At 37.3% G+C, this 15,775-nt stretch overlaps 1 protein-coding gene across 1 annotated transcript in view; it reads left to right on the forward strand.

The window, feature by feature from the left end:
• The window catches only part of Rnf128 (ring finger protein 128), a 61,166-nt gene that overhangs the window by 15,689 nt on the left and 29,702 nt on the right, over positions 1-15,775 (forward strand). Inside the window, exon 2 of the mRNA XM_021152760.2 lies at positions 14,571-14,818. Within this exon, the coding sequence (XP_021008419.1) occupies positions 14,571-14,818 (248 nt within the window). The remainder of the gene's footprint in view (positions 1-14,570; positions 14,819-15,775) is intronic.

Raw genomic sequence — 15,775 nt, forward strand, 5'->3', positions numbered from 1 at the left:
GGAATGCCAGGGCAAGGAAGTGGGAGTGGGTGGGTTTGGGAGCAGGGCGGGGGGGGGGGGGGTATAGGGGGCTTTGGGGATAGCATTTGAAATGTAAATGAAGAAAATATCTAATAAAAAAGAATACTATAAAAAAAACAAAAATATTTGTTAATTGAATAACCTGTATTCTATAGAATCTTGCAATAATACATATTTTTCTCAACATAGTTTAAGGTCTTATAGTGACCTATTCTAACTGTTTCAATGGTTTTCTTTTATGCTTTCTGAACAAGATCCTATGTTCTAAAACCACTGCTTTCCTAGTGGACACAGATGTCTATATTATAACCTGACCTTAGACCCCAAATTGTCTGTGTCCTGGTATTTAAACCTAATTTTGAAGCTGAGATGTACCCAAGTTCCCAGTTGGAGTGGAATTATTGACTCCTGTGGAGGAGGCCTATCAGCATGACCATTTTAGCAGAGTCAGCTAAACTGTGTCACTGTGTCAGTGAGCATCATACTGCACACAAGGTCTATAGAGTAGGACTAGTCTTTAGCTTTTTATCAATGTATATCTCATGTCCTTTCTTTAGGTGGGCATACCTAATTTAAATATGATAGCTTTGTATGTGAGAAAGAGGCATATCTTTTTAATTAGATATTTTCTTTATTTACATTTCAAATGTTATCCCCTTTCCTAGTTTCCCCTCTGAAAATCCGCTATCCCTTCCACACTCTCCCTGCTCACCAACCCACCCACTCCCACCTCCTGGCCTGGCATTCCCCTATACTGGGGCATAGAACAGAAGAGGCATAGCTTAGGGTGTTCATATCTTAAAAGGATGAATTTGGTTTTCAGACTGAATCAAATTTTGAAGAACCATCACATATAGCTGACAGTAGCACAAGATGTTCCACTGATGTTTGAAACCATAAATATTATTGAACCATAATACACATATATGAACATTATATATATTTATATACGTATTTTCCTTTACATACATACCTATGATAAACATTTAATTCATGAGTTAAGTAGAGTCAGGATTCACAACAATAACTAATAGTAAAGTAGAATAATTATAACAGTATAATAAAACTAAAGTTTATGACATTTTTATTTCTGTAGTTTTCTATATAATCATATTGGAATATAGATAATTGAAATGTCAAAAAAATGTGATAGTAGATGAGAGGGTACAGTGTAATTAAAGCTTCACTTAGTAAGTGTTTATTTGGCATATGTTATTGCCACTTTGGTAGATACCATAGATACAATGATGGAAAACATAGTCACCAACATGAAATTTATAGCTTGGTGTGAAGGATGAGTAAGGCATACACTGCATGGATAGCTTAAATCAGGCCATCTAACCTACATGCATCAGGGTATTCTGAAAAGATGTTAAACTGCATGTGAAGCGGAGCTTTATAGAATCTTTTACCAAAAGAGCAATCCAAAGATAGTAATGAAGGAAGCAAATCAAAGAACTAGACTGGTGGCTTGGACTCCAGTGGGTAAATTGTTACTGGTGATTTAGGTAATATCAGCAACAATAAAAATGTGTTCTATTGGGAAAGGAATGGGCTTCTTTCTAATGTGGCTAAATTTTCAAACTTCTATATGAAATGCATTGCATACTTTAAAAAATTATTTTCTTGGCAGACTTTTTCCATACATGGCAAATAATTGATATTTTTCTAGATACTGAATTGATACTTTTCTAAACCTTAATATCAGTCAAACTCCAACATAATGCTTCTCAAAGTATTACGTGTAGACCACATAATGCAAAATAGCCCATAAAACTAGTCAAACCAGCAGATTTCCACATCCTACCCCAGATGTACTGACTCAAAATGGGATTTAGGAAGTCTCCCAGTTAGGTTCCATGCATAGTAAAGTTTTAGGATCATTGATCTACCCAAAAGTCTTAAAATGATATCAGAGGACTATTGTTGCTCCCTGTAATTTTGCAGTGGTTTAAGAAGTCAAGACTAGTTTCATAATAACACTTCAACATCATTCACTCTATTCATGTTTACACAAATGATATAAAAGCAGTGATGAAAACTGCTAGCATCATTTTTGTTTGTTGTTTTGCTTTTTGAGACAGTTGGCTGTCTTGGAACTTCCTCTGTAGACCAGGATGAACTCAAACTCACAGAGATGCATCTGCTTCTGCCTCCTGAGTGCTGGGATTAAAAGTGTGTGCCACCTCCCCCCAGCAAGGAACCTATCCACTAGCATCTAAAAACAAATGAAGGCTGAAAACATTAGATGGTATTAATTGTTATTTTCTATCCCTGTGTACTTATAAGAAAAGGTAAATGCCAACTTCGCAGAGAATATCCCTCAAATACCATGGAGTGCTCAGCTGTAAATGGGGCATCTACAGTGCATGTCTTTCTGCAAGGCTCAGTGATCATTGTGAAAGAGGAGGCAGGAAGATTATAAGCCAGAGTGGTAGATGATTGCATGGAAATGGGGTTTTCTCTACCCAATAAGGCAGTCAGTTGCACATGTGAACTTATGGTAGTTATGGCAGAATGCATAAGAACTGTATAAGCTAAAGCCAGACAAAATTGCAACATGGAATGGGAGATGGGCATGAAGTCCCATGCCTAGCTGAAGAACATAGATGTTTGATAGCTTCTGGGAGAGGGAAAGTAAGTTCTCTTTAAGAGCATGATATCTATAGGACCTAGTAGTTCCATGGCAGGCCGTATACTCAGTAGTAACACTAATTGAACTTGATGGTTGGTTTGGTTTGGGTTTGTTGTTTTTGCTGTTGTTTTACTTTTTGAAGACAGGGTGTCTCTGCATAGCCTTTGGCTGTCCTGGAGCTCACTCTGTAGACCAGGCTGGCTTTTGAGATCTGCCTGCCTCTGCTTCCTGAGTATTGGGATTAAAGGCGTGCAGCACCAGCACCCAGTAAACTTGATAGGTTTTCAAAAGGAGAGAACTTGAAATTGGGTGGATAAGAAAGTGAGTGTGGAGCTGGCTGGAGTGGATATGATCAGTGTGTGCCTTATGAAGTCTCAGACAAGGAATAAAAAAAATTACTTCAAAATTAGAAATAAAGCTGAAGGTTACTTTAAAATACCCAGATGAATTAGTAAAATAATTAGTTTTATTAAGTCCCTCCTCTATGGGACTTACACATAGGTGTGCTTCTGTGTGATGGGTGAGTGACATAGGCATAAAAGCGGCTTGCAACACAATCAAGTGTTGTGTTTGAAGGCAAAGCACGTGTGGGATAGAGCTGTCAGCTGAGCTAGCTATTCTTTTCAAATACCTCCTTTTAACTTGACAACCTACTGACAAACAGGAGCTCTTCAGAGCTAAATATTTGGAAGACCTTTTCTCAAGAATGAAAACTGAGCCTGTCATTTCAAAGAAAAGCACTGACAGTATTTGCTGCCAATGATATGATTTTTTTAAGGTTTCAGGCAAAATTGGAACTGAAAAAAAAATGAAGCCACCATATAAACTTGATAACTTCCTGATACTTGGGCTTTTTCTGATAACATCCGTGTTGATATTAACAACCGATTTACCCTTTTCTATTGTATAGTCTTGAAATGAGTTCTTATTTAAATCTGTATAATTCAATGAACCAATACTTCATAGATGATCAGTGCATGATATTAAGGTGGATGAGCAGAAGCAGAGGCTATAGCCCAGTTGATTAAATGCTTGCCTTGCAAGCATTAGGCTCTGAGTTCAAGTTCCAGAACCCATGTGGACAAAGCTAGGTACAATTCTGCATGTTTAGAATACATGTACCTAGGAGGTTGAGACCCGTGGAACCCTGGGGCTTGCTAGCTAGCTAGCCTAGCTTCTTAGTGAGATCTAGACTAAGAAAAACCTGATCTGAAAAAACCAGGGTAGGTGGCTTCTGGAAAATGACATCTCAGGTTGACCTCTGAACTCCATGAACATGTAAACATGGACATGTACCCACATACCTATATAGGAGCTCCCTACAGGAACATACACAACACACAAACACACACACACACTGGGGGTGGGGCACAGGGTGGAGGAGGTGGGTGTGGATAAATATCCATTCAATATGCAAGGCAAACCAGTGAATTTCCATTTAACCAAGGAGGGAAGGTCCATTGACATAGTTTCAAATAATATCTTTTAACTAACTATAAGTTCAGATTGCATGTAATATCAAAGTACAGTATATTCAATTAATCTAAAAATACTATTAAAGCAACACTTACTTCTCCAGTTGCATCGCTTCTGTGAGTAAAAATGTACTTCATAGGACTCCACTCGTAAATAACACCACTCTATTTGTTACATTTGGAAGAAATAATAGTTGTTTTAATAAAATAATGTTATGCATTTATGATGACTTTAAGTGAATGAATTAACATTTTATAAATTCCTTGGTATTAACTTCTAATCTGGTAAATGTCACTAGAAATAACCTACATAAACAAAGATTCTTTGAAGTCGTCAGTAACTTTTAAAACATGTAAAAATGTCCTGACACCAGAAAATTGGAGAACTGTGAATTTTGCTCGACATAACAACTGGTGGAAATCAGCCTAGTCAAGACAGGACTAGATGTTTTCAAAACAGTTATGAGAATTGTATACTTGTAAATGTGATAGATCATGTACAAATTATTCATCTGTGACCTTTTCTTCAGAGTTGCATCTATTTACTTACTATCTTTAATATGCTGCGTTCTGAAGACTCTATCTATTAGAGATTGGTTTTGTATAATATCAAAAACTTAACCCTTTATTCCATTTCTCTGGTGAAGCTGTGCCCTCCAAACTTACAGCTGAAATGCTTGAGAGTCCAAACCAACAGAACAACTTTCTGTACTGTACATACTTACACATGTTCTGTCTGACAGAAGTACTTCTTAGACTTCCATTCTAAGAGCTTTGGTATTCCTGACTGAAATCAGTTATCTTTCCTAACTGCCCAAAGAGTTTGTGCTGTAAAGGAAAACAAAACAAAACAAAAACAAACAAACAAAAAAACCAAGTCTTTGAAACCCACTATGGAAAAAGTGAATTTTCCAAAGTCCAGGTGATTGGTTTCAGGTTCTACTGATTAGAGAGCTGTTTATTTACTGTGCAGGAACCCCTCACAAACAGACTTTGTCTGTTTCAGATAGCAGTAAATGCCCAATTGCTGACTTCATTGCAGTGTCAAGATGCCTGGGCAGTGTTGAATGTGAGCTTAGTTTTACAACAACCACATTGGACATCAGTGGCCCTGTTATTTGTAATTCACTCTTAATGAATACTTCTGCTTTCCTGACATTAAATTAAGAATGCTATTTTTACTCATCTCCTTATGTTTTCTGTTGAAATGCCCAGGTCCTGTAAAAATGCCATCATTATGCTTAAAATACTCCATATGTTATGAAAATCTTATTATAACTTATTTTATAGCTTGACATATTAGTATCAAAGGTGAATAAAAAGGTCCACAAACACAGAACTTACTGTGTCTTTATTCTCTAGAAATACTCATTTAATGACTTTGTGTTTATAAGTAAATAAGATTAAACTAGAATAATATCATTACATTTTTAAAATAAATGGAAAAGGTCAGCTGTCAACGTGAACCTGTATCTAATTTGTGTGCAGTTAGAATACTAAAAAATAAAATAAATGCCTCCATAGTGCTTACACTAGAGACCATTGTGATTTAATATATTAGTCGTCGAATGCTATTCAGAAGTGGTGGTAAGCATTGTTACAGGGGTTAGTGAGATGGTTCAGTGGTTGTGAGCACTCGACCTTCATGAGGACCTAACTTTGGTTTCCAGCAGGCATGGTGGGTGGTTTGTAACCAGGGAATCTGACACTCTTTTGGCTTCTGTAGGCACTTGCCACTACCACCACATACACAAATAGTTAATAAAAGGATTGCTACATTCTGTTCTGTTATCACTATTCCCAAGACAGGGACCGTGTTTTGGGTATTTACTGTAGCCCCATAGCTTAACACGGTACCTGACCTGTGTGTAGATACTGAAAAGGGTGAAATTGGGGGTACTGATTGTCTTCTGTGTAACTGGTCCATAAGGAAGTGATTTATAGTTTTACTCATTGGCAATGATTTGATCACCTGAGCTATCCAGATCACATTCTCCTGGTTTTAAAGTAGAGAATTATTACAGTGAAACTTTAGATAGAAAACTAGGTAGCAAGCTAGGCCCTGGTGACTTGTGCCTTTAAACCTAGCATTCCAGAGGCAGAAGCAGGCAAATCTCTGTGAGTTCAAGGCCAGACTGGCCTACAGAGCTAGTTCTAGGACAGCCAAGGCTTCACAGAGAAACCCTGTCTCAAAAAAACCAAAACCAACCCAAACAACCAAACTAACAAACAAAAGGGAAGAAAAAGAAAACTAGAAAAACTAGATAACTCCCCAACTTATAAAACTTTAAAATTAGTGCATTGATATTGATGTTAAAGATCATTTTATAGACTGTCCAATCTGTTTGCATGGACTATGTTATTATATGTAATGTTATGTTATTATATATAATGTAAAAGGACAAGGTAACACTATTGAGAAAGATGATATAGCATAAGGGACACAGATTCAACAAAACAAGTTGGTTCCTGGATCATTGGAATTGTCTTCTGGGGGCTTTGAATGCTTGTCCTTAGCAAAGATCCATTTTATGAGCTGTCTCTGGAGTGGCAGCACCTCATTCTCCCTAATAGGCAAATAAAATGGTATCTGGCCTGGTGAGTCACACAGCAGTTGGGAGGTGATAACAGGATGGTCAGTAGTTTAGGGTCAGCCTCAGCTACCCAGTGAGTTTGAGGCACATCTGGGGTACAGGAGACTCTAAGGGCCTGCAAAATATCTCAGTGAGTGAAGGTGCTTGCTGCGACAAGAGTTCATTCTGCAGACCCTATATGTTGGAAGGAGAGCAATGACTCCCACACGTGTCCTGTTCACATGTATGTGAATACGTGCACAAAGTTTCAAAATGAATGTAAAATCAAAATGAAAGACAAAAGTTCTTCTAGCCTGCATGCATGTGTCTTCGACGTTCCTTTCACTTTCTCTCCCCCAATGACTATCTACTTTAGGAGTAACAAATTGTAAGCTTTTATCATAAGCATATAAACTGCTTATCATAAGTGGCTAACTTTCACATAATGAGTGTTTTGTGAGACTTTAGAAAGATCACTTACCAAACTGAAATAATAGCTCCATGACAGAACATTTTTATGCATGACGCCCCTGGGCTCAGTTCTTAGCACAACAACAAAAAAGAAAAAAGAAAGAAAGAAAAGAAAAGAAATGATCATTTTAAAAGTCCCTAAAGCTAATTTGAAGACTTTGGAATCAGTTGAAACCATAATGGCCATAAGCAATACTGGACGGCCATAGGAGAGCTCACAGGAAAACAAAGCTTGGCTAGGTTTGCTTTAGGAGGACAAATTCACACACACCCAGCAGTCATAAAAGGCTTTCTTTAGAACCTCGGGGTGGGGCTTACTGGTAAAGTGCTTGCCTGTCAGTCTTGGTGGCCTTCTGGAGGCCTTGCCTTTCATTCCTAGCCCTGAAACAAAGAGCTAGGTTTTGTTTGTTTGATTTTGTTGTTCCACTAAAACGTTACTGTTCTTTGGAATCCAGTCAACATCTTCGTTTGTGGTTTTTCAATAGAGTAACAAACAGAAAAACAAACAAACAAACAAACAAAAAACCAGACTTCTCTTGGGATTGCATATACACTGATTTGATCTTTTACTTGTGTGTGTGTGTGTGTGTGTGTGTGTGTGTGCGCGCGCGCACGCGTGCGCAAGTATGTGTGGGGGGTGGGTACCCCTTGATGTCCCTCTTTAATTTTTATTTTTTCAGGTCAGATCACTTTGGATGTCATTAAAACGAGAGAACTAATATAGGAGAGTGGAAAGCAGAACACCAAAGCCACGGCCTTGTGTTCTCTTCTTCTCCTTGCTGGGAATTCAATTTTACCTTGTCATTGGAACAATAGCTATGCCTACCTTATATTAACTATATTAAGACCTTAGTTTATAGATCAATTTTATCTGGTAACCTTCACTCTCAGGTAAAATTGGGAAGGTAAACAAAAATGCCTCTGAACAACAGTTGTAAATGCTGTGGGTACTTGCACTGAGGCCTTCAAGTGCCCTCTGGAAGCCCGTTTGCTCTTTCTGTAGGACCAAGCTTAATTGCCTCGCATCCAACAACACTGGAGAAGCATAAAATTGTCGAGGAGGGCTGATGCTATCAGCAGCAAGCTATACAAGACTCTTCCTCCCTCATGAAAAATTGTTCAGTGTTACATTACTGGTTTTTTTTTTTAATGAATTAGGCTGGTTCATGAGGTCTACTCCAGCTTCAATAATATATGACTTCAGCGCAAATTATAAGAGTCTGGGGACAGATAATATTACTGCTATACTAAATAATAGCTTCCAAGACTAATCCACCGTCAATAACAAATCATAATTAGTACATCTTAGTTATGAAAATAGGGCATTATTACATTTTTGTACATTTTAGTCTGTGGAATAAGAAGCAAGAACAGCTAATGATGACGTGCTTTTAATAATATAGGGGTAGAGCGCATTGATTTCTTTTATCCATTTGCTTCACATAGTCCATTAGAGCAAAAGGTCTGTGTTAATTCTATAGGGAAATGAACCTAATATTTTGTTGGTAGTTTTTCACTTAATTATGTTTAGTGCAGTGGGCATGCAGATGCCATAACTTTGTGGATTGGGTTTCACCCTTCTACTCTTACAGGGGTCCTGGGAACTGAGTCAGGTTGTCAGTCTCAAGTGGCAAGGGTTTTTATCCCCTGAGTCATCTTGCTGCCCAACTGGTATAAATTTAATCAGTATATGACATATATGTTTTACAGAAATAAAATGCTGCACACAGATTTGTTAAAAAATATTCTAATATTGTGCTGAAATGTATGTTATATTCACTCGTGGAAAAAAAGCTGATTGTATGGTTTCATGCACTAGATACATTTTTGTTATAACATATTATCACTTTTCCATTAATTAATTAATTAATTTATTCATTTTATATCCCAATTGCTATCCCTTCCCAGTTCATCCCTCACATAGTCTCTACCTCTTTCGAGAGGATAAGACACTCCCCTGTTATCCCCCCACCTTGGCACAGCCTAACCCTGCAGTGATACATTTTTTTTTATAAGAGAAGGACTTAGCTAAACATATTTGATTATGTTGAATTATTATGTCTGATACTAAAAATGTTGGAAAGATGGCTCAATGCAGAAAGCACTTGGCATGTAAACATAAAGACCTGAGTTCAAATCTCCAGAATCTAAGGAAAGCCATACAGAGTAGTGTATGCATCTGTAAGCCCAATTCTCCTAGAGGTAAAATAGAGAAAGAGACAGGAAAATTTCAAGAAGCTCAAAGGCTAGCTAGCATGTAATATACAGTGGAGAAAAGCGACAAGAGACCCTGTCTCAGTTAAGGTGGAAAGTAAATACTGGTTAAGCCACAAGTATGCCATAGCATGTGTGTGTACTTGTATTCACATGTTAATGCATGTACATATAATACACAAAATTAAAAAGCTACTTACATAAGTATGGTTAAATTTTACTATTTGTGTAAAGCAATTTTTCCAGTAAATCTTACTTGAATGAAACATGTAACTTCCTAAATATCCCCTAAAAAAAAAAAGATTCTTAATTTAGAGAGGGAGTTGGTATGCTGATTTAAGTTGTCAGACAAAATGAAGAGCTAGGTGGAAATTAAAATTCAAATGATGGGTGCTAGGGAGATAGCTTAGTGGGTGGTAAAGGCATTGCTACTAAGCCTGATAACATGAGTTCTATCCCCAGGAACTATTTTGTAGAAGGAACGAACAGACTCTCACTCATGCAAATGTGTTTACACACATGTACACACAAGCACACACATGCACACTAAACAATGATTAAAAATAAAACCGATGGAACATTTGCTTTCATTCTGGAAGACTATGAACTGGACCATCAGAGATACAGAGGCAAATGGGAGAGGGGGCAGTAATCAAGATGTATGCTGGGGACTTGAGGATGAGAGTCCAAAAAAAAATAGAGTTATGGAAAAGCGAATGACAATAAATGGCTGCATGTGGTTGAATCTGAGTATGCACGAAGTATAGTGTAAGGGAGATATACCTAACTGGACAACTCCATTCAGACCATATCAAATGAGGTTGTATACCCTAGACCAAGGAGTCAGGCTTCAATGAGTAATATAGAGTAAGTAAAGAATTCTGAGCAGGATATAATCACATATGCCAAACAAAAAGCAAGAAACAAAAAATCAAAAAACAAAAATTAAAAAAATGAAAATAATTCTGATGACATTTTAAGGGAATATAGTTAAAGATACTCACTGAACATGATGTAGGAAAACCAGAAACAAGTTAGGTTATAGAAATATGCCAAGGAATTATAAAAGCAGCACGAATATGAAAAAAATATTTTGATAATGGGAGACGCCAAGAAAGAAAGATATACATGACTGATAGGCATGTATTAAAGGGTTAAAATGGAGTTTCCCTGTCTTCACCTATTGTTTGGCCGTGGGCCTCTGCCTCTGCTTCCATCAGTTGCTGGAGGGAGCCTCAATGATGGTGATTGGCTAGGCACTGATCCTGAGTATAATCGAATATTATTCGAATCATTTCATTGACTTGTTTGTCAGTAGTGTTTGGTTCTACCCTAGGACTCTGAACCATCGAGCTTCCAGATTCCAGCCATCTACATAGTGTTATGCATGAGCTGACTCTTCTGGTGTGGACCTCAAGTCATACTAGTCATTGGTTGGCCCTCCCACAATGCTCTGGGCCACCATTGCCCCAGTGACAACCATGGAGCCTGTACCAGGCCCTCTGCATATGTGCTGTGGGTTTAGCGTAGAGTTATGTTTAAACTCCTAACAATGGAGCATGTGTCTCTGACTCTTGCCTGCTCATGGGACCCTATTCCTCCTACTGGGTTGCCTTGTCCAGCCAGCTTTGACACGAGGGTCTGTGCCTGGTCTTATTTTAAAACCTGCTCTTTCCTGAAGGGAAACAGGGGAGAAATGAGGGGAAGTGTGAAGAGGACTGGAAGGGAGGGAGGGGAGGCTGTGGTTGAAAAAACATAGTAAATGTTTTTTTTTTTTTTTAAAAGAGGACTCTGTTGATACTTAGAGCATGTGACTCGAAGCATTGTGATGTCATTATCTGTGATTGGGAACAGTGGATAAGTAGCACTTTTAGAAAGCTGTAAGGCATTGAGGAAGAAGAGAACTACAGTAATGTCTAGGATAGAGCAAAAAAAAAAAAAAACCAAACAAACAACAATAACCAAGAAAATGTTTACAGGGCTGGGGAGAAGTAGCAAAGTACTTCATTTGCAGTCCTAGCATCGGAGAAGCAGAGAAGGGAGCATCCTTGGGGCTTGTGGACCAGCCCATCCAGATCAGTGGGCAAACTCAAGGTTCAGTGAGAAAATGTGTTTCAAAAAATAAGATGGAAAGAAATGGAGGAAAAGAACTTGAAATTGAACCCTGGCTTCCCCATACATGAGGACATGCCCCTAACACACATACAAACACACACACACACACACACACACACACACACCTCAAAAAAAAGAAATGCCTTTCTCCAAATTGTCTACTTATTTAAAATTTATATAAATGGGGGAATGCACTGGTATCATACAAAATATTCTTCTTAGTGGTCCTTCAGCCTCTGAGCCATGTTGAAATGGGACATGCGTCTTTCATATGACTAGGAGTGTAATTCAGTGTATTTCACTGTTCGACTTCAGAAGGTATGTATGAATATAGATTGTGGGTATTGAAACACAAACGTGTTCCTGATATATGCACAGTGTACATTCTTGACTTTTTATTTTTAAGTCTGCATACAGTGGCTAGTCTGAGTAGCCACTTCTGCTGCTTCATCTGTATCTTCTACTCGTCACTTATTAGAGGGTCACATCCATGATGTATAAAGAATTCTTTCAAATGGCAATATTTTCTAAAGTTAACTTTTAAAAGTCGCTGTACTGTCTAATATCATATCCATTACAGTATCACACTATGTGACTAATGAAAATTTTCCAGACAGATGTTTTCCTTATAGGAAAAAAGACAGAATGTTAGGTTTTAGTTTCATGGCTAGAAATTTAAAAACAACAAAAGACCCTTTTCCTCCTAACTTACAAATTCTTTTACCCATAAGGGAAATTTTGGTCATATGTTTTAGATGAAATTTAGTCATGTTTGTTTTAGATAAAGATAGAGGAAATGCTGCCTGCATTTTATACACTTCCTGTATCTTCTGCATTTTTGTTTCACGGAAATAGGATAGCGAGCCATTAACTTCTATCAGACTGAGTTGTCTGTCATGCATCAGTCAGTAGGAACCCTAAGAATTTAACTGTCACTTGTAAAGATAGTTTTTTTGGGGGGAGGAGGCTTTAACTATCTATAGTGATGAGCTGGAGAGATGATTAGAGGTTAACAGCACCCACTGCTTTTCCAGAAGACCCAGGTTTGGTTCCCAGACACACAGTAGTTTGTAAGTATCTATAATTGCAGTTTCAAGGGCTCTGACAGCCACCTCTCAATGTAGTGCATGCACATCGCTCCTGGTGCTCATAAAGACATTCACACAAACACTCATATGCATCAACTGATAAATGGATCTTTGGTGAGAGCTTTTGAATATATTAGGAAAGGATCCAAGCCTGGGTACTCAATGGTGTTTCTAGGTGGCCCAGTCTTTTGTCTTTTTGCTACTTAGAGCTGTAAATTTCAAGGATTGTTTATTTGGGTTAAAAAAATCCACAATATATACCACCATTTAAGATTTTTACTCTTAGTCGTTGAAAATGGCAACACTATCTTAGTATTGTCCTTTGTGTTTAAATTCTAGTCTAAAGGTCTTATTTGTAGGTGGTTGTTTATTCCAGGCTGGAGTTTAATCATTAACCTTGAGTAATACCTTAACCTAGTATCAATAGGGGGTTTCTCTGGTTGGCAATACATTAACATTCAAAGAACCCTTCTTTTGCTTAGAATCATTCATCTTGGGTCATAAAAACTAGGAGGATTATAAACCTTGATAAGCATTGGAATGACTTAAACAATGACATTTTCAGAACATTGAGAAAGATAAGGTTTGTCTTGCTTTTCTAACCAAACATGTTTGGGAGTAGAAAGGTTATTAGAGATATGAGACCTTTAGTAACAGTAGTAGTGTAAGTTCAGGTTTGTCCTTAACTGGCACTAAATAGAAACAAATACTTCTATCACCACTTTGTGTTATTTTCTTTGCTACCCGAACAGGCCTATATATAAAACCTTAGAGCTCCTGAAACAAAATGTCTGCCTACCTGCCTGCCTGCTTGCTTTCTCTTTTCCTTTCTTGTAATAAACATTAGATGGATCAAGATTACCCTTTTATTCTGTTATTCTTTTCTTCTTTATTATGTTTTGTAGGACATAGAGCATAAGAAAGAAAGAAAGAAAGAAAGAAAGAGAGAGAGAGAGAGAGAGAGAGAGAGAGAGAAAGAAAGAAAGAAAGAGAGAAAGAGAGAAAGAGAGAAAGAGAGAAAGAGAGAAAGAGAGAAAGAGAGAAAGAGAGAAAGAGAGAAAGAAAGAAAGAAAGAGTTGCCTTCTCTTGTCTCATTGTCTTCGCCTTATACTAGTCTGCTTCTCCTTCCCCAGTAGCTTGTGCAAATTTGATATTATCTTTGAAGATGTCGAAAAATACCACATTGTGAACATGTGCTGGGCTGTCAAACATATTATGAGATGATTTGTCAAAAATCCCTATCTTAATACATAAAGCTTTATATATATATATTAATGTTGAGTAAATATGAAAATATGCCTACTTATAAATTTAAAAAAGATACATCTAAGTATTTTAATAATCCCGAGGAGGTAAGTTCTATTGTTTGTCAGTAGCGGCTATTTATTTGTCATTAAGAAGGCCTTCACACAGTTTGCAATTTCTCAGGCCTGTACTCCTAGCTACTCAGGAGGATCAGGCAGAAGGACCTGAGTTTCAGGCTTGCCTGGGATGCAGAGTGAGACAAGCAACCTAGACTCCAAAGGTAATGCTGTTGAATTATGGTTAATGGCGTCTGCCATGTCTTCCTTTAAAGCAGCTGTTCTGGAACAGAGGGGTCATGCATCAGATACGCTGCCTATCAGATATTTACAGTACAACTCATAACGTTAGCAAAATTACAGTTATGAAGTAGCAACAAAACAATTTTTATGGTTGGGGTCACTAGAACATGAGGAACTGTATTAAAAAGAACAAAACCCTAGGAAGGCTGAGAAGCACTGCTTTCAAATATGAGCTCCTGAGATCAATGACCAAATGTTCCCATGGTTAGAGCCCTTATGGCTTTTGAATGTAATAGGTGCTTAATAATGTTAACTGAATGATAACACAGCCTTTTGTGTCAGCAGGTCTCATTTTAAATGTTTTAAATTATCCATTAAATTGGCTTTTTATATTAATGATCTCAAACTAAAACTGAATTCATTTTCTTTTACAGGTGCTGGAGACATTGTTGCAATCATGATTGGCAATCTGAAAGGAACAAAAATTCTACAGTCTATTCAAAGAGGCATCCAAGTCACAATGGTCATCGAAGTAGGGAAAAAACATGGCCCTTGGGTGAATCATTATTCAATTTTCTTCGTTTCTGTGTCCTTTTTCATAATTACGGCAGCAACCGTGGGCTATTTCATCTTTTATTCTGCTCGAAGATTACGAAATGCAAGAGCTCAAAGCAGGAAGCAGGTTTGTCATGCTCCCTTTGCCTAATTTTCAAATATTTCTACTGTTGCACTTACAGTTTGGTTTCATGGATATGATTATACTTACTAGACAAAGATCTATAAATATGCTTTTGAAATTCAGTCATTCAGAAGGATATCAGCTTTCATCATCTCAAGTTTTATATTCTGTCATTTGTCAAAGCTAATCCTGCTTGATTAAGTCTTTTAACACCTCTAAGGGTGCACAGCCAACATTTATTTCTAAATGACTGTAAATACATATGTTGCTTTAAATGAACTGTTTTCCTAAATTATAAGAGCATTTCACACTCAAAGAAATTAGAAAGTACAGATGAAGAAATATTCATAAAACCAAGATAACTGTTGTCACTGCCTGAAGGTAAATGTGCGTGTGCTCGCATGAGAGAGAGAGAATTAATGAATGAATGGATGGATGAATGAACGAATTTGTATTCAAGTCTATACTTTCCTTCCACCTTGTGGGTTCCAAGAATTGAACTCATGTTAGGCTTGACTGCAAGTAGCTTTACCCACTTAGCAATCTTGCCAGCCCAAGGAAGGTTTTAAATTTTCAATTGTTCATGATAACAGTGTTAAACTACAAACATACAGCGTATTCATAATTTTACCATAGTTTAACACTAATGCTTTAAAAAGTACAAAGTATGGAAAGGGTAGCACAAAACATCCAGGGGCTTATAAAACAGAGGAGTACCTATAATTCTCTATCCCTGATCTGATCATATTTAAACCATCTTCACCCCTTCCTATATTCTCAATTCTCTAATTGATTAGCTTAGATTCTGTGGTCATTCAAATGTTATCTCAGATTGTCACTGGTTTTTTTTTTGTTTGTTTGTTTTGTTTTGTTTTGCTTTGTTTGTTTGTTTTTTGGGGGGTTGGGTTTTTTTGTTTTTTGTTTTTTTGGTTTTGGTTTTTCGAGACAGAGTTTCTCTGT

This window comes from Mus caroli, chromosome X, assembly GCF_900094665.2.
Source record: "Mus caroli chromosome X, CAROLI_EIJ_v1.1, whole genome shotgun sequence".
In the NCBI taxonomy this organism is placed as follows: domain Eukaryota; kingdom Metazoa; phylum Chordata; class Mammalia; order Rodentia; family Muridae; genus Mus; species Mus caroli.